This window comes from Pagrus major, chromosome 9, assembly GCF_040436345.1.
Source record: "Pagrus major chromosome 9, Pma_NU_1.0".
In the NCBI taxonomy this organism is placed as follows: domain Eukaryota; kingdom Metazoa; phylum Chordata; class Actinopteri; order Spariformes; family Sparidae; genus Pagrus; species Pagrus major.
Window position 1 is genome coordinate 22,979,169 of NC_133223.1, and position 27,225 is coordinate 23,006,393.

At 39.5% G+C, this 27,225-nt stretch overlaps 2 protein-coding genes across 2 annotated transcripts in view; one reads left to right on the plus strand and one right to left on the minus strand.

Annotated features, from left to right (window-relative positions):
• Positions 1–27,225, plus strand: part of LOC141002627 (general transcription factor IIF subunit 2-like) — a 44,747-nt gene that overhangs the window by 1,893 nt on the left and 15,629 nt on the right. Inside the window, exon 4 of the mRNA XM_073473991.1 lies at positions 239–383. Within this exon, the coding sequence (XP_073330092.1) occupies positions 239–383 (145 nt within the window). The remainder of the gene's footprint in view (positions 1–238; positions 384–27,225) is intronic.
• On the minus strand, positions 22,573–23,349 carry kctd4 (potassium channel tetramerization domain containing 4). The gene has a single exon (XM_073473990.1). The coding sequence runs from the start codon at positions 23,347–23,349 to the stop codon at positions 22,573–22,575; it is 777 nt and encodes a 258-aa protein (XP_073330091.1).

The window sequence follows — 27,225 nt, forward strand, 5'->3', positions numbered from 1 at the left end:
AGAAATGATCATTCTCATATTGCCTATTTTGCGGCTTATTTGCCATATTTTTCCTCTTCCTTTCTTCTCTTGTTTTCTTATTCCTTCTGGTATCCCATCACTATTTGCTGCTGTACTGACTCAACTTCCTCACTGCAATCGATACATTTTAACATATGTTTGACCCTGTCTGATGAATCAGACAATTGGCTGTTAATATGACTAGTCAGCAGGGCCTTGACTCAGCTGTGTTTCTCAGGTAAGTTTCAGCCTGAGTGAGGAGCTGACTGCCCTGGGTGCCGTGGGGGAGAAGGATGCATCACTGCAGGTCCCAAGGGATCATCCCTTCACTATGCACACAGTGGGTGGACAGACCATGGCTGTCTTCAGCCAGGGTGACACAGGTCAGTCTCCAACTCAGATGCTTGTCGCTCTGTTTCTTTATTATTTTCTGAGTAACTTCATCTGAAACACGTTTGATAGTGGCTAAAGGGTTCAAACTGAAATAGATCTGGCAGTGTATGTGAGTCATTTGACGGACCACGGGGAAGTGTGGTTTGTGAGCTAAACAAAAGTCTACATTCCAGACAGATACAATCTAAGACTCATGCTGTAGGGTTTAGAAGCTCAGCGGAAAATGAGGCTTTACACAAATGTCTGAAACTGGATTTTAAAGACTGAAAAGAGAGAAGTGAGAGAGAGAAAAGAGATGGGCCAAAATTTAAAAAAGGCATTTTAGATTCGAGACAGAGTTTAGAATTTGGGTATTTCTCTTCACATTTTAATATAACGTATTAGCTGTGCCTTAGAAAATACAGTGGTCTTGTGTTTTGCTTAAACCGACAAAAAGCTTTAAAATGTCTCATAAAGAATGTTTTGTTAACTGCTGACAAAATGTTTTGATTAAGCTTGATTAAGGAACAAATCCTGGAGCTGTTACGTTGACAACTAAAAGAGAAAACCAGCACTCACTCATGATAGTGTCGCATGACATTACAGACTTAATCGTCCCTAGTTCTTGTAGTTTTCTTGCTTTAATAAATGGCTGGTGTTGATGGATCCTACACTGATTGCACTGTAAAATTAATGAGGATATTCTTAGTGGGTTCTGGAGGACGACTGCTGCCAGGCATGATGTGTCATACATATACATAAGCCAGAGGGATTTGCAGGGATTTGCATCAGACCCAGAGATTAAAAATAGCTGTAACTGTATGGTCGGGTGTCTATGAACTGGTGTTCATAGTTTGACTGTAACTTTCTCGTATAGTACCTATAAATGCATGTCATAATGACGTACCTGATATTCTTTTGAGACAATAGAAAGAGTAATTAGAGAAAATTTTAAATCATTGTTAGCTGTCAGTGAAAATGTATTAATGAAACAAGATGAGAAAAAAAGTTCTTCTAATTCAGCCAAAACTTTAATTAAGTGCAACGGTAAAGGTGTGCACAATTTTTGAATCAGTAAAATGTCAAAAGCACTTCTGTTCCTCCCAGGGTGCCGGTGCTCAGTAACACTGAAATAACAGCTTCTCTTAGTATTTTCAGTCACTGCTAAGGGTGTGTGTAATTGGGTGTTTTTGGTATAAAAACATAAGCATGTCGGAGCAGACCCAAATCATGGCCAAATTAGTTTGATGCACAAATTTAAACTGGGTGGCAAGTTACCAAAACTCTATCCAAAGTGGAAAGTGAAAAACTAAATGGAGCAAGAGTGACAGGATGGTGTGTGTATATAGAGTAGAGCTTTATACAGCCGAGAGCTCAGAGTAATTCATAAAGATAAAATGTACATCTTGGATCTGAAACCAAAGTGGTTAAATAGACAAATCTAAACTGCTCAGTTCGTCTGAAATATGCTTTGAGTTCTGTGCTAGAAATGGTGCATGTGGATGACAGTGACAATAGATTTTTTTTTGCTCAGGATAATGAGCTGTTTTTCTGCCTCAAGTGTTTTAAATATCGATCTGGCTGATGTGGTTTACAAGGTTCAGATGCCAGTGCAGTCATTTGTTAAAATTAATTTATTTCAAAGTCTGAAGTCATGTCTGAAGTAAATGTTGATTGCAGGCATTTTGTTGTATTTAAGTGCATCTTCGGACAACTTTGGCGGTTCAGATCTTTAGCGAATCTAGAGTCCATTTCATACAATAATCATTGTGTTTTCACTTTTTATTCTCTATGATGCAAGCAGGGTCTTGTCTAGGATGCTCGTTGCCTGGTGTTGAAGAGGATCACAAAGTCAGCCCAGTGTGTGAATAGGTTTCAATCCAGTAGGGAATCCTTGATTGGTGTGGTGTGTGAACTTTGGCCTACTTCTACAAATGAGAGTATTGTACAAGGAGCAATGGGAAATCATTGTGAATCAGCTACCTCGTTGATTAGAATTATGAGAAACAGGAAATCATCAGAATAATTTCCCAATTAAGCAGCTGAGCAGAGGGTACAACAAGGTACAGGCAAACCTAGGACACATGAACTAGATTATCTCTGTTCGCAGCAGAGCACGTAGCAAGAGAAACATCACAATAATGACATTCGCTAAGGTTGAGTTTCTGAACTACTTTTACTGTGGATGTACTGAAATTAAAACAAATAGACAAAACTATTTAAAAGTGAACCTTCAACCTCTCTTTTCAGTTATTTTTTTCCCAGCCCACAGAAACAAATCAGTTCCCAGTTCGTGCACAGCTTTACTCGCCCATAATGGATAAAAATATCCTCCAGCATTTTGAATCAGAGAATATAATGCAGTCCTTTTTAAAAATGCTGAATGAACCTTGTGTTGAACTGTGTAGGAATGAAAATTGAATTGGAGTAAAGAAATAGTTGTGAAGTAGATTTACTAATGACACTTCAGGAGAGTAAAAAGAGTCATTTTAAATATATATGATTATAATAAATCTTCCCTTCTCCTCTCTCGCTGTCTGCCTTTGACAGTCTAGCATTAGATAAGATGCGCTTTCTCTACGTTTGCCGACCAATCAATGAGACGGTGACGACAATGTGACTGGAACAAAACTAACAAAATTTGTTTAGTTTTACATGTGTTGCCATTTTGATTATTTTGTATATGTTTGACAGGATATTCTGTCCATCCTTTTTATATTAATCAGGTTAGGCTAAATAACAGAACAGCTTAAACCCCTATCAAACTGAACAAAACATCCACTCGCATCTGTCTTTAATCTGAAAGGGTACAATCGACGTTCACTTCAACGTCAGTGACTCTGCAGTGGTCAATGGGGTTTATCGGCTCCATCTCTGATTGGCTGTGATGAAAACACTACACCTGGGTGTGCACGCTAATTTTCACCCCTTTTCAGGCTTGATGCAATGATATTTGTTGAAGTAAAGGACGCTGGCTGGTTAATACTTTTCCACACACATCTGTTCAGTCAGAGCTTGACATTCATTTAGTCATGCCCAATCCTTGCCAGCTGCCTGATCAGTGCTGTGCATGTGCAACTCACGACAGAGATGAGAAAGAAGCTAGATGTCTCACTCCTTAGCTACTTCCATCATCGGCTCCAGAAAAAACGATGTGTCTAATTTAACATTTTACTGATTAGGACTTTTTAAAAACAAGTGTTCGTGATGACAAAAAAACAAAACAAACAAAGCCAAAACTGTCTATGAGCAGTGGGAAAGGGGTTAATCGTCTACATTTAGCAGGTCATCCTGTGTTTAGTAAATTGCATTTACAGGCCATTTTTGATGTAAAAATTACATTTATGTCAGTTTAATGGAACATAGTCCAACAGCAACACAAACTACACCCTCCAAAATGGCCATACAGTCGAATCAGTACTGCTAGAAAACAGTTTAAACAAAAACTGAACACTATAACCTTCATTAATGTAGCATCCTTGCAGGACTGTTGTATTTAACGGAATTAATGTTAGCCAGGCTTACCTAAAAAAACTGGCAACTGAGTGTATAACTGCAGCCAAAACGAAAAGGAAATTCGAGTTTTGAATTTCTGTATGTCAGTGCCAGGACAACAGATGATTTCTCATCAGCTACATTTCGTGTCTTTGTCAGCAAACTGTGCCTCAGTAAGTAATGCAAATTGAAACGAAGCATTCTCTTCATCAAGGTGCATCTACAGCCACAAGTTTATTCTATCACCGCCCTCGTGCTCTTTAGCTTCACCCACACTTGCATGTGCATTAATACCTCCTACATGTGATAATGGATTTTTCTGCCTCTCTTTTTCAAGTTATTTTTTTCAATTACCCTCAGGTTTTTTTACCTGCAAAAAACAGCTACACTTCAAAAGCCACTGCACTGATAAATCGTGCCAAAATTATGTTTATAAAGGGTGAGAAATAAATTCTTACTGTCAGAGAGCATCACCTGTATAATATTCTTGTATTTGAGAACATGGAAACATGGCATTCAGGAGGCGTAAAAAAAAAAAAAACCTCCTGTTCTTTTTCTTAAAGCTGACAGTGCTCCAGATGGCCCGCTGGACTGTGAAAGTGCACTGGAAACAAGAAGTAGGATAATGTCCTCTGAGATGTGGTGGTGTAGTCTCTATTTACCTGACCGACGCTGAGCTCCACCCCCACTCGCCCACATGAAGGTGTATTGTATGACACCGGTCTCCCACTCACTTTCCCACAGTCTCGCTCTTTTATACAAACACACACGCACACACACAGAGCAGCCTCCCAACACCACTGTACGTGCACACACACACTTGCATCGGTTTGATCTGCACTTGCACTTTCACACTTTCGCCTCACACCTACTCAGATTTTCACTGGTTCTTGACACCTCGGACAGAGCAGAGCTTTTAAAAGAATTGGATTTATAAGTGAGAAATCTGTTGGAATAGATGATTATGTAATTGCTTTATCACCAAATATACTGAAAAGCGATGTTATCCCATATATATTTTAGATTTATTTTAATAATCAATGTAGGAATCAATGTTAACAGTTAAATGTTAAATATATAACCACTATTTGCTCCTTTTTTACATACAGAGTCTTACATATAAATACTACAGTGTTAGTAAAATAACACTGTGGTAGATATAAGTAATAAATAGTTCTGCTGTTATTACATTCTTATTGCTACTATTCTACTGCAGTACCACGACCACATAATGGGCAAATAAACACATTCTCTACTTCTCTGCTTTGGATTTTTGCAGAATAATGAAGAACTAAATGATTTTTGAAGATACACCCTGAATTTCCAGATGTCATTTTAGTTTTGAGTTGAGAAGATAACTTATGTAATGAAATCAAACCACCATAAGGCCAATTGGGATCTTTTTTTTCAAAACAAAACAAAAACCTGTCTTTGGAGACGTTTATGGTCCAAGGTGCTTTATGTAGAGCACATTCAGACATACAGTGAGGGACATATCTTCTCTAAAATTGCATTTTTTTGGGCCTTTATTACAACGTCACTATCTGTCCAGTTGGGCCCATGTTTCTTGGAAAGCACTTGCATATCTTTTATAGGGATATATATACCCTAAAAATATTGTTTCTCTGATGAAATGTTAACTGGTTTGTTGTATTGCTTTTGAGTTAACTACATTCATAATGGCAGTGAAAGTCTGTTAAAATAGCACACTATCAATATAAAAACAATTAAAAAAAAAAAACTTGGACTTGAATTGTTTTGTGACCAAACAAAGCAGAAGCATTTTTTCCCTACTGAACAGCCAAATTGGGCTGGACCAACTCCATCTATGTCCATTTGTTAGGAAATAAGTAATCCAGCCAGTCACACAGTGTCTAATCCTTATAATCCAAACATTTCAGACTCTGTATAATTCATTCCTCCACTGCTCTTATACAAATATTCAATGAGCCAACAATAGCAGAGGTTGCTAATGGTGACCATCAGTGATTGATACCTACACGAATGGTGTCTGACATGGCTTTTGTACTGTAAGGCTGCTAGCTAAATGTTCCTCCATTATTTCCTCTCTCGTTGTTCTGCTTTGTTCCGGCGAGGACCAGGTATTGATTAAGAGGTTGCTAAGCAACAGGCTTAGTTGCCACAGAAGCGTGCAGGCGAGAACAGACAGCCAGATGTAATGTACTACTCTGTTGCAGTATGACTTTTCCTTCAGCTGCCTCTGTAAAGCTTTTCACTTAAACTTTGCAGTCCTTCAGTCCTTTGAAATAACTCAAAAGCACAGTGTTTGCATTCATTTTGAATAGCTTTGAAAGGTTTTAACCTCTAACCCCTACATCTTTATAAAAATGTTCAACTTCATCTTTCTAAAGTCAAAGACTGACTATCAAGATATTATTCTGCCTGACATCAAATGTGATGTTCACTGTTGATGCTTTAGACATCTCAAACTTGTCAAACAATGACTTTTCTTTTAGATATTTTAGATTTTTAGACTAGACAAGATGCCAATACTAGAATTTTATTTGAAACCAATCTAGTCACTGAAATAAACCCCAACCTAAACCTGTAGTGGCCTCAGCTACTACAGTATACAGTAATTTTATAGTTATTTACCTTGTTAGTGTCTATGCCTTAGCGGCTGATCAAACCGAGACGCATCACTGGAGACGTGTCACCAGCAAAAAGTTTCGGTAGCAAAACCATTGTTTTCCTATGGTATGGCGCGCTTGGCGTGTGCTCCTTTGTTGCACCATGTGTCATGTTTCTCTAGAGATTTTTAGAGGTTAAAATACTTGAAATTTTTCAGTGCAAGGGCCACAGTAACACTGCTTTTTCCATTAATCACATTTGATTGCTTGGTCACACACTCAACCCCAAGAGGCTGTGCCTTTAGCGACAAGTCTTGGTGCGATCAGTGCCTTAGGTGTTAGAGCTTAACACTCAAAACCTTCCTAGTCTGCTTCACTAGGACTGTGTGGTCTGATCAAAGTGAAACAACACTGTACTGTAAGCAAACTACTCTTTTACTGCTCTACTTTGATTAGTGCATGAACAGATGTGACATTACATTTTCCCTGCTAATGACTTCATACCACTAAAACACAAGCTCTGGCTGGAAATTAAGTTTTTATGTAAGACTGAATTGCTCAAAGTATTGATTTTTTTTTATTCATTATTAATAGATAAAAAAAAGTTTTAAGCGCCTTTAAAAGATTACACAGGTGTCTGTCTGTAGCCTAAATACATGAACTTTCTGATTCTGGGTCAAATCTGGATAAATTTGGCAAATGGCACTGTTTTTTTTTTTTGTATTGCAGTGAAATTGCTAAGGCTCTGACTGGCATCTTCTCCATACAAATGGCAAACAAGGCTCTTGGGTATTGTATTATTTTAAATCCATCCATCCCGCAAAATTGACGAGAAAACTCAACTTCCTCAGAAAGTTGAGATAATTAAAAATCGATGGCCATAACAAGTAGCGTTGTTACATCATCCAGCAGACTCCTGTGTTTCAGTCTTGAGATGTTTGGGAATATCAGACCATTTTCAACAACCTATTTATATGCAAATGTTGCATATTTGCGTGTAACAAATACAGCGTATGAACACCAGACTCGTTAAAAAAGGCCAAATATCGCAGAAAGGTTTCTTTGTTTTGCAGAGGTGGAAACATTTCAGAATTGATAAAAATAAATAAACAGTGCAGTGAAAACAGATGATTGAAAAAAAAACAGCAGATCAAAACATAAAATTTTTGTGAACCTATTTGAAACTGACTGGCGCTCTTCTAACTAGGTCACCTCTTGCGCAGTTAACGCCACCAACTCTTCTTCTTGTTATAGCAACTCCTTATATTTACATCGCGAATGGACACTCACGATAATTAGCATTTTCCGTGGAAGATTTCCAAAAAATCCGATTTTTGGGTATGTAATTTGCAGTACATTTGGATGGAAACCAAACTTTGAATACCTGGAAAATATTTCAAGAACACAACTCTATGCTAGGGGTCGGCCGATATGGCTTTTTCAGGGCCAATACTGATTGTTAGAAATTAAGAAGACTGAAAACCAATATCTGGGACCAATATTTATTTGCAGTAAATATGAAACTCTTTCTGTCAAAATTTAGATTTACCAGTGTTGAATAAACCTAGGCACAATTTACGCAAGCACTGCTCTTGAGTACAGTTCTCAGGTACTTCACTTGAGTAAAGTTCCATTTTCAGCTACTTTATACCTCCTCTCTACTACATTTATATGATAACTTTAGTTACTAGCTGCATATTCAGATAATTCAGTGATTGGAGGCTATTAATTGTGAAGTGTTACTAATCAGATATTGTTGTGGGTGGTACAGTGTGTGTGAGAGGATGGAGAGCACATTTTTAAATTAGATCATTTTATCAGCAATCTGACAGAAAACTCACCAATAACAGTAAATGGAAAAATGCTGAATATCAGCCTCTACCCCTACTCTGTAATTAAGATGTGGCTCCATCACACAGCTTGATAGAGTCACCAACTGTTCAGGCCCGCTGACGAATACTCAGCTGTTGTTCAAACCAGGGACCAGCCCCTCACAAGAACTGCAATGTAGAGGTCTGGAATCAGGCTAAATACAAGAAGCAGATATTTAGTAATATTTGTACAGTTTGTTTGAAATGGAAAACTGCTGTTGTCCTGATGTGTTATCATTTCAAATCCCTGTTCTGTAGTAACATCATGTACAAAACCATTGGAACTGTGCTTCCTGTTGGATCCTGGGCAGACTGTCGTAGGTGTTTTATTGAAGGAGTGTGGCTGGCTTAGCTTTGTAGGTTCATTCCAAAAGTGTGGCTCATGAATTGCTGAGGGTTTAAAGAGGAATATCTCTTGACTGGGTACCTCTTGAAAAGCACGACTTTGTAGTCAGACGACACTAACAACACATGCTTTCAGGACTATATCCGACTTCATTCACAAAGACTCAGGCCTACAGTATGAATTGTTGGCGTTCATCTCCAGCTTTCAGCAGATCCTCTCGCTGTACCGGTAGCTGAGCACTCAAAGCTTTACGGTTGGACTGCTTCCACTGCAGACGTCAAGGAGAGCAGTTTTGGTGTTTTTTTTAGTGGAGTTAAGGCTGTGTTCTCCCTTCTTTAATCCAATGGGAGGCTTCAGAGTTCCTGCTGTCGGAGAGCTCAAGCCTCTCGGGCAAACTTGTTGTCAGAGCTGGTTGAAGCTGTCAGCTCTCTCCTGATGCTCTGCTCTCTTTCATGGAAAAAATAACATTCTCTCACACTATAAGTATCATAGGTACTGTTTCAATTTCTTGCCACCCTGACATTTGTTTTGCAGCGTGTGTTATCCATGGAAATTAGCTCTGCGCTCTTTTCCAACAACTCCTCTTCTCATGTTTATACAGTTCTTCACATTCACACTGGCAACAACACATCAAGAGTGTAAGAATGCATTGTTTCTTATTATTTCATCAATGCAAAAAGCCCTGATGTATTAATCCATTGTACAGATTATTAGCTGTATTATTCAACTCAATGAACTATGTTAGAAGGAAAATATTGAACATATAGTGCCTGTTTAAAAGATGATGAGAGAATGGCTTCATCTCCTCTTCCTGCCTTTAAGTTGCACCTAATGCACCCCAATGAAACAGTCTTGTGATCAATCTGGACACTTTAATTTGTGGTGCTCTTGAATTGTTATGCTGACAAGCAGTGATTGTGATAATGCTACATTGCGAACAACAAACCCGTATTGAAATAATTATAAAAGGAAGCTCGCCGCTGAGACACCATCTGTGCACTGTGTGCATATCTCAGTCATCATGACAAGATATTTTCTGGTGCAACAAAGACCAATCCTTGACACACAGATTCCAACAATCAAAGCTACAAACTGGGTATCTGGTGAAGGAACTAACTGTCAAGAATATTCAGCTGTGATCGACTTTGTGTTCTCTCGTGACGATGCTCTGTGGTTCAGGAGACTATATTTTGTAGACAAGTGTATCAGGATGATGTGATGGGGCTGTAGGCTTACCCTGCTCGTAGCTCGTAGTTTAGTTATAGAATCCCAACGCACCACGGAGCGTTTCTCCCGTCGGGCTCCTGACAGCGCTGGGGCTACACATTTTGGGGCCCTAGGCCAGATTAGGATTTGAAGCCCCCCAATTGCATCTTCTCTCATCAGTATATAAGTATATTCATGGTTCCCTTTCTATATAACTCCTCTTTGAGATGTTATCCCTGTACATTTTTGTAATGTTTTCCGATTTTTATTTGTTTTTTATTTGTTTAAGTTTCAGATACATTTTTACCATACATGAATATAAGCATGATTATAACCACATAACATCAAGCACGAGTTAAACTACAATTAGTCAGAAATCACAAATTTGACCCCTACATTTTCGAATACCTATCGAAAACCTAGCAACGTCACAGGTGTTTTTATTATTTAGGATTTAGTGCAGGTCTGTTGTATGAGACTGCATTAGTGTTAGGGCAGGTTGATCATTTTTGTTTTTTTAGGGCTTTTTATATCATTCTGTAGTCTCCCAGTACGGTTCATTATGTATCCAAAAATAAAAATTCAGAAGAAGTAAGTTGCCCCTAGCCCGTTGAATGTTCCTCTCCTCTTCATGACTAAGAGTTGCAGGTCTGTGTGCCTGTTTGTCCAGTTGTGGGGCTGAAGTAAGCGCACACACTAAGCGGAGAGCAAGCCACAGTGGACAGGATGAAGAGTCTGCTTTAGTTGAATCCACAGAAAAATAGGCACCTTCCCGCAGGGTTGTTTTTGTGCTGGAGAACGTTGCCGCCATGAAACAATCTGAAAATAAAGTTTTAATTATCGGCTTCACTGCTGTGTTCGAACAAATGCCATTTCCTCTCTTCATTATTCATCACGAGGTGCTACTTTGAATTACTTTTTTTTTTTCAGATGGTAACCAACAGATTCTGCATAGTGTGCTCTTAAATGAAACGTAGCATGATTTTCCAGCTCCAAGCTCGAATCTTCCAAGCTAACGTTTTCATCTCTCTTTTTGAGAACAGTTGAGTGGGAGTTTCCATTTTAAAAACCTGGAAAAGAACGCAAATGGAGTCAGCCTTTAACCAGGTGTACCCAATAAACTGAATGAATTTAGTATTGTATTTTATTGTGCAATAAAATAGAAACTGTACATAGTTTTGCTGGATATATTGATCATATTAACTTTAAATTACTAGGATAAAAATGTATTCAGCTGTGGTAAAGCTTTAGACTTACACCTCTACTTTCCATCAAAACAGCAGCCTTTTACTATCTGAAAAACTCTTATTTGTACATCTTGTTCAAAGGTGGCTCGATGAAGAGTTGAGGAAGGGAAGCTGTCACTTGTGTTTTCACCACATGGAGAAAACTGTCACCTGTCGCCTAGAAAAAGGATAAAGGAAATATGATTGTTGAGTTTTCCAGTACCCACCATGATTGAGCATGATTGTCCATCCAAATAGGGCAGGGAGATGGCTTGTTACTGCTCACTGGATATATAAACCCATCTCTCAGTGCATGTAAAATCTGCTTTTGCCTGATCACATAAGTCTAAAAATGTGGATTCAAAAATGCAAATGTCACATTTGTTTTTTCCATTTAGTCACGGTATAGCATGGCTGAATCACCATGACTCAAGGCCCTTCTATTCTTCTCAGAGATTCATGTTTGTTGTTTCGCAAGGTGAAAATAAGAGCGTGAGCCAGCAATTGTTTAGCTAGAGAGACATCATCTGCGTTCTCATTTCTGTTTTCCTTCTTGAAAATGAAGGTTTGTCTAACCCCTGCTGTGCTCCCACACAAGAGCCACGTGACACCCGGAGTAATGACGGAGAGCGAAAACGTGATGCTTTGTCGCCAGTAGACATAATGTCAGATCTGGCAGTAGGTTGTTGAAAGGCTGAAAGGTTATGGTAAAGCACAGTGTGAGAAAATGTGGGGGAAGTAACCTCTTTCAGTCGTGGTTTATTGCAGATGGAAAGTGTTGAGGTGTTTGTCTAACCCTTGCAGCTTTGTCTCCACAGACCATTATGTTAAACTACAATAGATTACACAAGTATTTGTCCCAGTTTAATGTATTTTTGTTGTTGTCAGGTGCATTTAAATCCCTTCCTCCCATTAGACTTAAAACAAGGCAACATTTAATCAAATTAGCTGTGGAAAGACAACTATAGATCTTAAAATTTCATCTGAATCTCTTCATTTGCAATTCCATAAGGGCAAAACTGTTCTTACCGCTGACATTTCAGCAATCTTTTTGGGTCAGACAGAGTTGTACGGCTTGTTCTCTGTTGTGTTTTCCTGCCATAACTGCTGCATTTCAAATGACGAATCCAATTTACTCTAACAGCCCATTTCTGTATTTAACACCCTGAAGCTCAGCTGACCTACACCAGTGGGTTTTTAGTGGTAGATTAGAGTCGGCTCTTGCCTCTGTGGGGAGTCATGGACGCTGACACATGAATAAAAAAGGATCACATTATTGTTAGACCAGCGCATGAGCTGGCTGGATGTTAGCTCTTTATTAAAAATGCAATAATAGCCAGTCAGTGTTGTCCACATCTGATATGATGGCGGTTCCTCCACACACAGGTCACACAGTCCATATGTTTGTATTACTTTTGTGTGAGATGTCTGAGCAAGAAAATCATTTTGTGTTGCGTGGGAGTATTTTACTCAACAGTAACAAAACTCGCCTTAGTCGGCAATAAAAAATTAAAGCAGAAACGTTGCTCACCCACCATTAGTCTGGCTTTCAGTCGATGGTTTTGCATTGTCAAAATCAAGCCTGAGCTGAGTATGTCATGCTCATATTCAGCTGTGTGCCCTGGAGGCAAGCCCCTAAATCCCCAAATGGAGCAGGAAAAAACTGACAGGCTGTATGATTTAATGTTACGTACTGTATGTCGAGTTGTGGGTAGGTGGGAGACTTACAGGAGCTTCCAGTGAGTTATTATCCAAGTTTGACGGGAGACATGATTTAAAGAAGAAAATGCAGAATTTATGTCATAACAGGGATAATGTCCTCTTGAGAAACAGTCACAGTGGTAAAGACTGTGCTGGTAATTACTTGAACTTACTAGAGATTGCCTGGCCGATTATCAGGGCCTATATTCAGCATTTTTTATTTCAATTATCGGTATTGGTGTTTTTTGTGATTGCTGATAAATTGCTGTAAATTCATTTTAAGATCCCTGACTTTGGCTCTGATGTACCAGTCCTCTCTCTGTCCGTCACTTCTTTGGGGTCTCACATACCCGACCAAAACACTATCTGATTTGTTACACATCATGAGTAATAGCCTAGCAACACTGAATATTCTGAATCTGCAAAGTAACTTTTAACTAATGTTATCAAATGAATGTAGTGGAGTGGAAGTATAAAGTGGCAGAAAATTGAAATACAGAAATAAAGTCCCTCAAAACTGTACTGAAATTGCTACTAAATTTTGATACTAAGATCTTTATTTTTGCTGCAAATGTATATCGGCTCCTTGATAACTAACAATTTATATCTTTATCGGCCCTGAACAAAACATATCAGTAGCTCTCTAGTACTTACTATATCTTGTCTTCCTTATAAAATACATAAAATTCAGCCACATACTCTTAAACATCCACTCACTACTTGGCAGGATCAGCCTCTTAGAGAGCTGTAGGGTAAATGTTTGCTATATATATTGACCTCCCACTTCCTCTCACACATCTTTGCCGTGTGTATGTAGCCTGTGGCCCATTAAGTACAGTGCACAGAAAGCACAGCTACACATGGCAGCTCCATTGTTCGCCCAGAGAAACAGAAATCAACCAGACCTCCTACATGATAACTCAGTGGCCTCAGGTTTTCTGTCAGCCAGGTTGTCATAATCTTGATGGAAATAAAAAATATTTCAGATTCCTACCGGCAGTGTGATAGCTTGCTATTCCTGAAACTTAGAAACTGAGACTACTAAAAAATAATTTACTTTTACATTTATAATAGTAGCAACATATTTTCAATTTTAGATATTTGATTTTTAGCATGAATTCAAAAGCTTAACTCCATCTAACTCGTCGCAAACTGGTCAGGAAATGATCTTGCGTATATATATCTGTGTAAGCACTGTGTATTTTATGTAAATCGTTTGGTAACCATGGTTACATGTATGCACATCACCACTTTAGAGACACTGATACATTTATTTCTTCATGAGCTCTCTGTGACTGACTCTGCTGTCAGATTTCCCCACTGCTGGTCCATGTAGTGCTGCTGCTGATGATACAGGGTGATATTTTGTTGAGGTACATACTCACATTATCCCAAATGTTTCCAACATTAACCCAGAGAAATCCACAAGTTTACTCAAAGTAATGGGGCATTACATTTTGTCGCCTGTTGCTATAACTTACGGGATAAAGTCAGAGAGCGCAGAAGGAAGTCGGCGAATGAGTGGAAACTTAACGTGAATAAAACTTTAAAACATTACGTGTTTGAACATTTATGCCTAAGTCACACAGATAGTTTTTCATCAGCAATGGTTGTCGTTTGATGGTGTTTTCATCAGCCAAACGAGTTTGATCGCAGGATCAGTTGTGTTTATTTACGTAACTCAAACAGCAAGATTATAACTGTACATTAAGCATTAAAATAGCAAGCAACAGCATGCCCCAAGGTTGTGTCTGTGTGTCTGAGTTCAACTCTCACTAAACTCACGATCGCCAGAGATTCTGGGTGTTTATTCCTCTAGAAGGTTTCTCTTTGCACCCGACTCTTGTCTTCAAAACGAGCTGGGACTGAGCAGCTGCAGCGGCAAAAAACAAACAATGTCATTTGTTTTGATAGAAAGACTCCCAGCAGCAGATATTGAATACAGTGCATTTGAAAATTATGATAATAGATTATACATTTTTAGTTTGACATAGGGGTCTCTTTTTTCCTTTCTCTGTTTGTATGGCCATTTGTTTGTTTATTGGATTTTTTCTAAGTTATTCACAGTACAAACAGGCCCCATGTTAGCACTAATAAACTAAAGAAAATGACACATACCCATCGTACAAGCAGGGCCTAGAGACTAAAGTAACCAAGAATCTGTCTTAGTTGATATTGTTTTCGCATCAAAATACCAAAAATCCACTGATACTTGGTGATCTTGGGACTTTTTGGGAGCTGTTGCCTGGTTGATTATTCATACCGGGGAATGAGTGTATGTGTGACAAAATGGCAGAACATGCTTGCACATATTAATGCTAAATAAATGCTGCAGATGCACAGTGTGCCCAGAGAATCTGTACTGCTGTCAGATCTAAAGAAATAAACCTGATCTGCTGTTGAACATTGCATTTTGAGTTATTTTACACCCTCCAAGACAGAAACTAAAAGATGAGAGCATTCAAATCACTTTCAAGGCTGTTGGTATTGGCATTGATTTTTATAAATAAATTCACTTCACTTTCACACCATCACATGTACACACATACACGTTGTGGTGGTGTGTCAAATGGTGCCGATTGTAATTCCACACATACTGTACAGTAGGAAGGTGGAGGGCAGGTTGTCTCTGATTTCCTCCTCCGCCTCATTCTGTGTCTCTGCCTCTGCTCTGCTGGAGATCCTCCTCACATCTTTGTCTTCTGATCAGCCTGCTTCTGTTGTTCCTGTTTCTTTCTGTTTTCAATGACTTTCTTGAAGAGCAAGATGTTTTAAGATGCTACAACAAGTGTAATTTTAGGGGGTATAAGTATAGCGAATAGCCTTTTTCTTTCCAATTTGAAAATGCCATAAGATTAGGTAATTGTTTCTAGAAAATGCCTGAAACACTTCACTGGGAACCAGTGGATCTATCTCAGTTCATTGGTAGAAGACTGTTTTGAATAAAAAGAAATGCTTGAATCTGAAACCAAGTGATTCCCAAGACACAAGATTGTTTTAAAGTGTAAATGCTATTTCAGAGGCTTTCACACCCTGAGGAAAAAAAGTACAGTTCTCATGGAAAACACTTTGATAATTTAATATGAAGAAGTTCAGATTTCAAGTTCAACAGCTTTTGGCAGCTTCAGTCTGAAAATAGCTAAATATATTATTGCATTTAAAAGAAAAATCTCTGTATTTCTTTGTGCCCTGCCAGCCTCTCTGCATCTGCTTCTCATCTCTTTTTTTGTGTTTGAATAATGGTTGCTGATGCATCTTTTGTCTGAGCTGAGAGTAGAAGTGGAAGGGGTCTGACCTTCCCCTCCTTCTCCTCTTCATCACCATGTCTCTCTCCCCTCCTCCTCCTCCTTCTCCTCCTCTTCCACTGCCTCTCTGTCTGAAGTTTAAAGATAAAAATCTGAGGTATGTTAGTCATTTTCTGGCCGAGCGGCACCACACGACCAGAAAGGGTGTGTGTCAGAGATAGAGAGCAGCTTGAGAGCATATGATGTAGGAGTTGAGTTTGCCTGGCAACAGGTGAAAAGACTAAGATGAGACGGTTGATGATAGTAGCATGATTTGAGCTTTTCTCTCTGCTGTAACCACCTCTGTCTTTCTCTACCTCCCTCATCAATCCGAAGCTGTCTTTTGATGAGGTGTGGATCACTTTGACAGCGCGACTAATAAGTAAAAGCAGTCATCGTCATAAAAAATGCATGGTGCTGCTCTGCAATTAAAAAAGGCCTCAGATTTGATGTTGTTGACAGATTCAAGGTGGCGAACTGCACCGGTTCACTGAGTTTCCTCTCGAAGGTGTTCACATTTAATGTATCGCACGTGGTGGTATGTGCGTCGCATGTTTGTTGTGTGTGTGAGAGAGGAGTGGGCTGTGGATGAGGTCCGCCTGATGTCAGAGGTTGGTGTTGATGTATGAGTCATGACGGGGGTGGTGGCGGCTGGTCCGACCATTTCACGACAGATGGTGTCAGTCACCACGGAGGGGGGGAGGTAAAATGAGAGATGCTGCTCATTCAAAGGTGGCTGATTGTCGGTGTTCACTGTAATGAAAAGGTGGTCAGGCAACTCTTCAGTAAGATGCAATTTAACTTGTTTTTCAAAGACGTGCCACTTTTCTACTCTAGCAAGAATGCACTCTGCAGGGATGAAAACTTCTCAGTGTTTGGAATGATTTAAATTTAAACATTTCCATAAATGGATCTTGACAAATCCCTACTTCACATTTGCTTTGGCACCGGCAGCATCATGTACTGCCAAAGCAGCTTATTTGTACTTGCGCAGCCATTGCACACTAGTGTTAGCCTTTTTTGTGACCCAGTATAATCAGTCTATTGACTTGTGGTAGGCTGAATATATTATTCAGTTTGCATTGCTCCAAAGAGCTTAATAGACCTGAACCTAAATGTTGTGAGTGTGTTGATATATCACAGGAGCACGCCTTTAATTATGTCATTATCTCCCTGATAATTTATTTTAGGGAGAGATTGAGATGCATTGATTAATTGGCCGACATAGGAATTGGCTTAGATTTGCCATGTTGATGCCATCCGCCTATTGGCAAATAAGATGACATTCACCGATAGCAGTGGCCGATGTCTATCTGTTGTGGCACATTCATGAGCTACTAGCTCGTAACATCCCTGCCATCAGTTTGTGAGGACATGGAAGCACTGAAAATGTTTTACTTTTCAGAAGCTTGTTGTGTAGCAAGCGTGAAAGCTTTGGAAGCTTTTTTAAAGGTTATATTAAAGGTTGTTTCTTCAATGTGTAGGATTGTATTTAATTTTTATAATGAAGATTTCTTTGTTTCCTGGCAAATTCACAGAGTAAAACTTTTGCACACCTGTGGATCGAGAGATGCGTAGAAGAAGACTAAGGGCCGACAAAATCAGGACAAAAATAACTTTATGAAGGTCTTCGTACCGAAACGCTATGAAAATGTATTCTTGATTGCAAGTGAGATGAACAGAGTGCGGGAGTTTTTGTCCTGATTTTGTTTCCTGGCAAAAAAAGGGGTCATAAATAGGAAGAAAAAAATTGTTATTTCAAACATCAGTATCCTCGCAGAATTCGTGCAGCCTTAGGAAAGAATTATACTGCAATTAAAATGAACACTATTTGCAGTATCAAATGATTTTCTCACATTTGGTCAACCATACTTATTTTTTACTCGTTAAAATCAAAGCAGCAGCAGCAGCAGCAGCAGCAGCATCTAAGTCATCTTGTCAATCATTTCACATCGCAGTGGGGGGAAAACACTTCCACCCACAGAAAGTCAACTTTGTTCTCATTTTCTTTCATCTGAACTAGTTCACTGAGGTTGTCATAAGCTCAGGGCATTCCTGCATCACCTTAACAAGGGAGACTAATTATGATAAAGTCAAATAAATTCAGAAAAATGTGTGAATGTTATACTCATGCATTAATGTAAAAGTTGTAATTGATTTGAGGTTGAGCTCATTTTTAGCTAATCATTTTCTTTATGGATAAATCTGCTGATTTCTTTTCTTTATTAAAAATTCTGAAACTAGTGAGAAATGCTGTCACCCTCAGTGTTTTTTTGTCAGACCGGGTGTACAGAGCTCAAAATTATTACAAATAAATTAAAGTAATTAAAAAGAAAAATATAACATTTTGGAACCATGAAATCTCAAATGAATGAACTGGAGAAATGTAGTAGAGCTGAAGTAGAAAGTGACACGACAAGAAAACACTTGAGAAGGTGTTCTTGATGATGACGCACATCAAAGTGCAATGCGGCAAGTTAAAAAGAGGTCCTCCTTGAGGGAAAAGTGCAGAATTTATCTCACAGGCTGGCCTACTTTTAACACACCAAATATCCTTGCTGGAACTTGGAGGTTTGAAGGGGGGCTCCCCAAAGGCTTCTGCAGGTGGAGTTGCTGCGCTGTGGTGGCAGCGAGCCAGTACAGCTTACTGTCATTATGTTACAGGTGAGAGGAGAGCTGAACAGAGCCGTTTTACTAAAATTGTTATGTTACAATAGAGATGCAGCCGTGGGAAAATATAAGATTTTTTTGCGGATCATGATAAAAAAAACACACCCAAGATCAGTAGATCGTGGTGAATTTCCACTGTTGGACTATAGTGAGTATCCTCACATGCGGGACTTGTAAAAGCTGTCTAGCTCCGTAATGTACAGTCCTATCTTAATTGTCTAACTTTATTTTGTATTGTCACAAGGGTGAACCCACATCTTCCAGTTATTCCAATATCCTTTCCCTTTCAGTACCATGGCTGAAGACTTGGCTTCCCCATTTATCCCCGCCCAAAAAAATTTAAATTATAAATACTGTGGATTCCAAACTAAAGATGTTTGTCCTATCTGTAATTCATTAAAAATATTTGTTTTTAAACAAAGTGATTTCAGTGTGCCATTTTAAGAGTTAGAAGCTTATTTTGATGATTATCAGGATAATTGGGACATTCATTTTTTTTATATCATCCAAATCCCATGTGCAACAGATTACAAAACTCACGGTTAAATGTATTCATTTAAAATGGCGCTACTTTTGCTCAAAAGTAGCTGTCTCTTTTTCTCTCTCCCCTTGTTATCTCAACCGCTATGTGCAATTATTATTAATATATGATGACATTTTGACAGTTTTGGATTTTGTTTATCAAATCAATAATGACTGTCATCAAATGCTGTCAATAAGCTGTGTACTGTCACCGAACACAGTCCAGTTCTGAGGCTGCTTGTAAAGCTGGTTACCTGTAAGGATCCCTATTACACCTGAACTTACCCAGACGTTACCCGTCAGAATGCAAATGCCCGAATCAGCTGGGCTGCATGTTAAACAGTCTTTCCCTGCTAACTCCCAGATTGAGGCCATATGTGAATAGCGCAGGTCTTTGTCCGGAGAATTCACAGCAAGCAAGTGGATGTGTTGATGATATTTTCTATCATAAGGCTTGCGTGAAACCAGAAGGATACAGACATCCAAAGGTGAAGAAGAACGATCACGAAAGTCACGAAAACGGCAATGAAAATGTGTGATTATTGGAGACGACAAGATTTGGGAATTTCTCTCAGTAGGGGTTGATGCTGAAACTGTCAGACAAATTTTCCACAGCGTACTTTTTGTCCGCTTTTTAATCTTGCTTTCTGCATGCTCCACCCTACAGGTCAAATAAATTGTTTTGGAGTGCACATACTGTATATTTTTTGCTCCTTTAATAAGAAGTGTACTACAGCCCTGTGTACTGTAACCTTACACATCAGTATTGGTATCTGTAGATATCTAAATTCAGGTATCGGAATCAGATCACAACACACCTGTTGTGTTTAATTTGTGTGAAAGGGCCAGCCTGATTTTCGGGACATTGTCTTGAGTTCATATGAAGAAACAGCTGAAGAATACCACACAGTGTCTTAGGGCACAGGATGTGAAAACCAAGTCCGTTGTAAGTGGACTGTATGCCACAGTTGTTTCAGGTTAGGAGTCTTTGCTCGAGATAAATTAAGAAAATCAGTGCCCTGTATCACAAATGTGAGCCGGATTAGAAGAATTTCAGTGTAGTTTAAAAACGAACTCAACACCAGGCGAAATATTGTTTCACCAAGTTTAAGTCTGAGTGCAGAACACAACCTGAGTACACTTCTGCATCACTGCAGCGAAGTAAGAACTTGCGGTGCTAGGGGTTGACAAAGAGAACATTTACAGCTGATGTTAAAGTGGTCTCTAACATTTGGAAAGGTTGATAACTATGTTTGTGCTTCTTCAAGTTGTAGTCACTGATGAGATAATAATTACTTTAGCACAGGATCAGTAACAGAAAAAGTCAAATGGACCATGCAAAACGGAAAGTAGTTTTCACTTTGGTGTCACCGCCTAGTTTGGTTCTACTTCAACCTATACATAAGCTTTTCCTTTCTATTGTTAACCCAAAATATAGCCAGGCATTATATTCAAAATAGACTTTTTGCCATTTAATCCCATTGGTAAGTCTCAAAAATTTAGGAGCTATACAGTATGTTGCATATACCAGTTTATTTTCTTAATTTATGTCCTCGATTGAAATGTTTATTCTTTTTAGAGGCCACCAGAAATATCACCTTTTGGGGACGCCCAAATGCGAATGTTTTAAAACCTTTTGTATAATGTTGCTAGTTAGCATCTTGTAAGCCCAGCAAAATAGAGACAGATAAATCGCACATCAAGATTTTTTGTGAAATGAGAATCATGAGGTTAAAATGATAAAATCAAACAGCCCGTAAGTGGTTCTTCCTTCAGTGGCATTGATGAATTAAGGCCAGTTTTAAAATTAGTCATCGAAAGTGGGTTTTGACGTGATGTCTTCATTCAGGGAGAGGAAACCCAGGAACATTACACCTTTATAATGTTCTGACACCTCATATGTGCAACGGCACAGAATATGCTGCACATAGTGTTAATTTTGTCTCTGTGATCCTTGTATTCTTTGCACACCTTCTAGATCGTTCCAGACATGAAATTAGCGTTTAACACATGCAGAGAAATGGAACAGTGGTAATTTTATGCAAGGAAAATGTTCTGGTTTGATAAAGCTGACAGTGAGAGACCGTTCAGTGTGTCTCTACCATTTATTTGTATCAGGATGTTCTGGAAACTTAACAGTAATAATGCTCCCGTCTGGCTCAGTGTGTACAGTTGCACACTGTACGTCCATGTGGGGGATGTTGATGTTGTCATTGGTGCATAATAACTTCTCAACACTAAATGTTACTACAAGCAGCAATGACTCAGGCATTTAACTGTACGACTTTTGCAGACACACTTCAAACCCTGCCAGTAGTTTCAGTGTCACTTTTATTTGTAAAATATTCACATTGAAAAGTAATAGGCATTGTTAGGGCACTGACTTCACAGAGGCTCACAGCACTAGCAAACACACAGTTTATTTAGTGCACATGCATCATGCTAGATTCAAAGCCCTTACAATAATCACGTTTCTTTGCACTTAAAACTCAACTTGTCATCTTGGCATGATCTGAGGAAGAGTTTATTTTTCTTCGGTCTAATTTGGATGTGGAGTTTGCTAATCCGTACGACACAACAATGAATGCGCTGTGGTTTTTCCTTCAGGCTCCAGAGAGGCTAATAAACTTAAACACAAGCTATTAAACCAACTTAGCACAACACACACAGTGTATAGCAACACACACACACGCGCACACACACACGCACAGATTGTAGTAAAAGCTGGATGGTGCATGTCACGGCTTGTTTTGAAGGCTATTGCAGCCGACAAAGCAGCAGAAGCAGTTCTTGTGCAGAGACAAATCCACTGATAAAGCTGTTGATGTTCAGAATCTCAGTTTGTTCCCTTCGTCTTCTCGATGGAAGGATTTACTGTTGGCTTGCCCTCCATGTTACAGAGTGGTGTGATAATTAATCAGATGCAGTTAAGACATCATAAATACTAAGTTGTTCTGGATCATTCTGAATTGTATAAATACTAGCTGACAAAGCAGTGTAAAGGTTGATGCCAAAATGCCTCTCTACTGATAATTGTAGGATAACCCAGTCTTACCCAATAATGATCAAATCCTGTGTTCGTAAGCCAGCATTGTGCAGTAAAGATATAAACACCGTGAGACAATCTAACCCACCCGTTCTCCTCCTCCTACCCACTGACACATTACAGCTCAGCACATGTTACAAGATCTCCAAACCAATACCTTACATTAGGTGGATATAGACTCAGGCACTACTCCTTTCCCTTTCTGCCTCCCCCTCTCCTCCTCATCTGTTACCCATACCATCCTACTTGACAAAGTGCAGGGCCTCAGCCACCACCACAGAGCCTTTGCTGCTGTCGAGGCTGGTGACCAGCTTGAAGCCGGATCTCAGTGCTAGCATCACTGTCTCTAGTTTCAGACAATCAAGTGTGCACAAGAATGTGCTGTCCTCCTTCAGTACGAGCCGCGAACCCGGCTCCGACTTGATGAAGTGTCGGAATTGGATCACGTTGGACGACACCACGAATTCTTCCGGAAAGCCGTCCAAGCGACTCTTGGAGATCTGCACCAGCCGCGCTTTGATCTTTTCGAGGAAGATGGAGTCGCTGCAGTACACCTTGAGGCCCTGCGACCTCTCGTGGCTATCCGTCACCTCTAAAAATGCGGCCTCCCGCAGGGCCGCCCTCTGGCTTTCAAACTCGACCACGGCCTCCACCAGTTCAGTCAGACGGTAAAAATCAGCCTCTCGTCGCAGGAGCCCTGCCTCCCGGAAGTCATCAGGCAGCTGGAGCTCTCCGGTTCGGAGGTAGTTGAGCACATGGCGAAAAACTGGACCATCTCTATCGATGAAGGGGTTGCCCATGGAATCGGTGTGCTGTACCGGCTTCTTACCGTTTGCCAGCTCTTCCAGAAAGGAACCCTGGTGCTTGGCAAGGGTTGTCCGGTGAGCAGTGTACAGGAACCCCCCTACGTTGATGGTGATGGTGCCTGAAGAGGGCTTCTTGAAGCTCTTGCTGGGCTGCAGCAGGTCCGGGTTGATGTGCCTCAGTTCACTTTCCATCCTTCTGAGGTTCCATTCCATTCTCCAGTCACCCTCTCCAGCCTCGACCCAGCTTCCTCAGAGCTGGTGTGTGTCTGCAGCACAAATCGGGTCTGTCTTTCTTTCTCTTCTCTTCTGATCTGGCTGTGTGAGTGTGTGGTGCTGCTGAAAAAATGAAAAGGTGTTGTCAGCTGTCGTATAGTGAGAGTGAATGTGTTTGAGAGTGTGTGATGGTGGATGGCTGAGTGCTGTCTGGCAGAGCAGTTATAGTGAACTGGGAGCTGAAAACAGACTGGCTCTCTGTGCTGCTCGCTGTCCCTCCTCTCTCTGTCTCTCCCTGTCTCTCTCTCTCTCTCTCTCTCTCTTTAGGGGAGTGGGTGGGTAGACAGCGTCACACTCAGGGAGGAGAGAGAGGGAATATCAGAGCAAACAACAGAAGAGTACGGACTCCAGGAGCTCGCTCTTTCTTTCTCTTGCTCTCTTTCCCTAATTATCTTTGATAAAAAAAGGTACAGAGCGGAGATCTAGCAATTAGCACTAGCTGAGCTCTAGCAATTAACACGCACACACAGATCCAGCCACACACATACACTCACACACACACACACACACACACACACACACACACACACACACCCTCCTCTCACCAGATGGAGGAGGGGGTTGCTTCTATAATTTCTGTGGTGTGAAACTGTCTCGGTTCGTGTAAGTCTGAATATGAAACTCCTTTTGCAGCCAAATCCATCTGTTTACCACACAGCACTAGATGTGAACTGGAATCTGTTTGAAAAGGAATCCAGTTTGACTCATGGGTTTACTGGCAAGCTTTCTCTGTCTTGTCTCTGGTTATGACAGTGAGAAGACGACTGCTAGTCTTATGTAAATGAATGCACCAGGGAACGCATTTATGGAAATATCTTGTTTTCTTTCTTACAAGATAGCAAGCAGTCCCCTGTCTTGGCGAATGTTGCTTTTGCATTGATCGTGTGTGTTTTGTCGCACTGGTGTGTGTTTGTGTGTGTGTCTTGAGTGTGCGCTGGCTTCGTGTCCTGTGGAGGAAATGGACCAATTACAGTGAATGGTGGTCTGGTCATGAAGGACAGGTTTTGAATTGGCTAATCCTTTGGCCTGCAGCCCCCCTCAAGAGAACTGCACGAGTCTTGTGTGTGTGTGTGTGTGTGTGTGTGTGGGTGTGGGTGTGTGTGGGTGTGTGTGCAATGTTTTTGGTTTCTGGCTGGTTACAGTGTGTGATTGACGCTTCGGTGCTCCATGCTAACACTTCAGCTACTGGACACTGTGCTAAGTGAATGTTATTCTAGGAAAGCAGTAACTAACTGCTTATCGTATTAACCCTCAAAGACCTAGACAGGCGCCGTTGGCTGAAAATGTCTGTTCTAAAATGTTTACTAACTTTTGAACAGCTAATCCTATTCATATACTTTGATATGCAGACTTTCTCAGCTTTTTAGCTACTTTTGTTGTTCATGTTCAATGGATAATATGCTTCTCTGAAGAAGTCACTTTTGCTTTACCTTCCTCTTTTCTGATTTAATTGCCTTTCAATTTACTCTCTGAACTTTTTTGGACACATCTACACGGTCAGTAGGTGAAATATAGGATTGCACCTGTTTTCACTGAATAAACGGCAGTGATAATATAATATATTGAGTGTAACTTGCGTAGGAAAGGTCAGATATAGACAAAAATTCAAGTACATTTAAATTAAAAATAAACCTTCTGAGGTTCTGTCTGAGTTAACAGTAAAACTCAAAAATTCTAGTTAATTCACCCATTCTCAGACAAACCAAATATAAAATTGGGACTTTAAATGAGCTTGACTGAAACTTAAGGTTCTCCTGAATCAAATTATGTATGGCACTTGGTGCTGACTACTAGAATAGCAAAATAAACAAACAACAAAATAAAAACAGGAGAATCGGGCGCCCCAAATATTGTTCTAGGTCTGTAAGGGGTTAAATTATAAGTGGCACAGTCTGTTAGTTTTGTGTTAGAGAAGTGTATTAACTTCTTGGGGAAACCTTTTATGTATCCAGGGGGAAGTGTGACTGCTGCTCATTAGAGACTTTACACTGAAAAATGAATGCGTACTGAACACATGGTCGAGTTACTACAGCTACCACATGGTGAGTTAATGATTTTTTAAAAATGTATCGATGTCTGCCTACCTTTGATCATATAAATCACCTATTAACCGCCAATTTTCTTGTGTTTCTTTAAGCATCATTTCATGGGAAAGTACAGAACGGTGTGGGAAATGAGTAGAAAATGGCTCAAACCAAATGCTATGTTTAACTCACTGTAGAAAACATACAGCCACTCAGGCAGACTGCCTGACAGCACATTAATTTATGTTTATGCTTAATTCTGACCCCGACAACGATTCTGTTGCAGAATTATTTCAGTCCAGATGGTTTGTAACCTACTTTAGATGTTTTTTTACACCGGAGAGGCAATGCCAGTCAATTTGCATAATTTATCAGCACTTGCACAGAAGTCTGGCATTGACAAAATACCTGGATTGTGGCAGTATTTGTCACTGCAGGGCAGCACACACAGTGGGCTGCCTTTGCAGGGATGTTTACATTTCAGTGGCAAAATATTGTTGTATATAGACGGATAATAACTTGGATGTGAGTCACAGGGTACTAGGATGATGGATGAGATTAGATTTCGGTCTGCAACTGATGATTATTTTCATTATTAATCTGCAGATTATTAGTTTAATTCATCATTAAATTATATGGTCTATAAAACATCAATGAAATCTGAAAAACGTCCATATTCAGTTTTCCACTGTCCAAGGTGTCATCTTCAAAGCTCTTGTTTTGTCCAACCATCTTTACAAAACCTGAAGCGTCCCGTTTATTACCACGAAAGACTTAATTAACCAGGAAATATTCCATTTGAGATGCTGCAATCAGTGACTTTTTGCTTAAAATGTAACTTATGCAACACTTCCACATTAAAATGTCTTGAAAAAACTAAATAAAAAGAGAACTTAAAAAAATAAAATGTCTTTATGTGCATCGTGAAAAGACAGTTCAAAGAGAATGGTTTTAAGAATAACCTCTTGAAAAAAAAGTGACCTTTGATCAGTGTGTTCACTCATAGTTCAGTTACTGTTTGATTACTTCTTATTGTGTGCTTCAAGCCACCAGTGTTTGATGTCGATCCAGCCTCTTGGCACCCACGTTCCAGCCTTTTTCAAAGTCTGTTGGATTACACTTGAGGACTCTTCTCAGCAGACCGCTCACATACTAAGTAGATGTAGAAATAAATGCACCTGTTTATTTAGCAACAACAAATGAAAACAGAAGGAAGATTTGTACTCAGCCAGTATTTATAAAAGTTACCAGAAATACACTTCAAAATGCTCCAAAGAGATTTGTAAGAAGTAGATGAAATGTGTGTTTGGAGGTTAAAAAGTAGCAGCTGTTGATAGTACAGCAGGATAACACTACCCTGTTATGAATTATTTATATATTCCTTTTTTTTCTTTAGTTTTTTCTGTGTTGCACCAATCCAGGAGACCTCCTGAGCTCTCATGAATGAGCATTTTAAAGTCAAAAGAAATGTGATGAATAACTTTTTCTCTTAAGTTGGTGAGTAGGATGAAGTGAAGGGTTTTTACTTTTATCTATCATTTGATAAAATTTTTACTTAAATCTGTTTGATTAACTGTGGTCCAAATCACTAAATGTGCATGTATCTATGCTTGTCTGTGCACTTGACCATGAAAACTGTAAATGTAAAATTTAATTTGCGATATGACACAATCATAATAATCGCCCCCGTACTTTCCCCCAGCAAACACAAAAAATGAATTAAGGACACATTGTAGATTTCTTGTTAAAAGCAACAGCAAGTAACAGGTGTTTTACATTTGTGCAACAGGTT

Bases quoted from the DNA above. Each gene is read 5' to 3' on its own strand.
- kctd4 (XM_073473990.1), bottom strand. From the start codon at position 23,349: ATGGAATGGAACCTCAGAAGGATGGAAAGTGAACTGAGGCACATCAAC.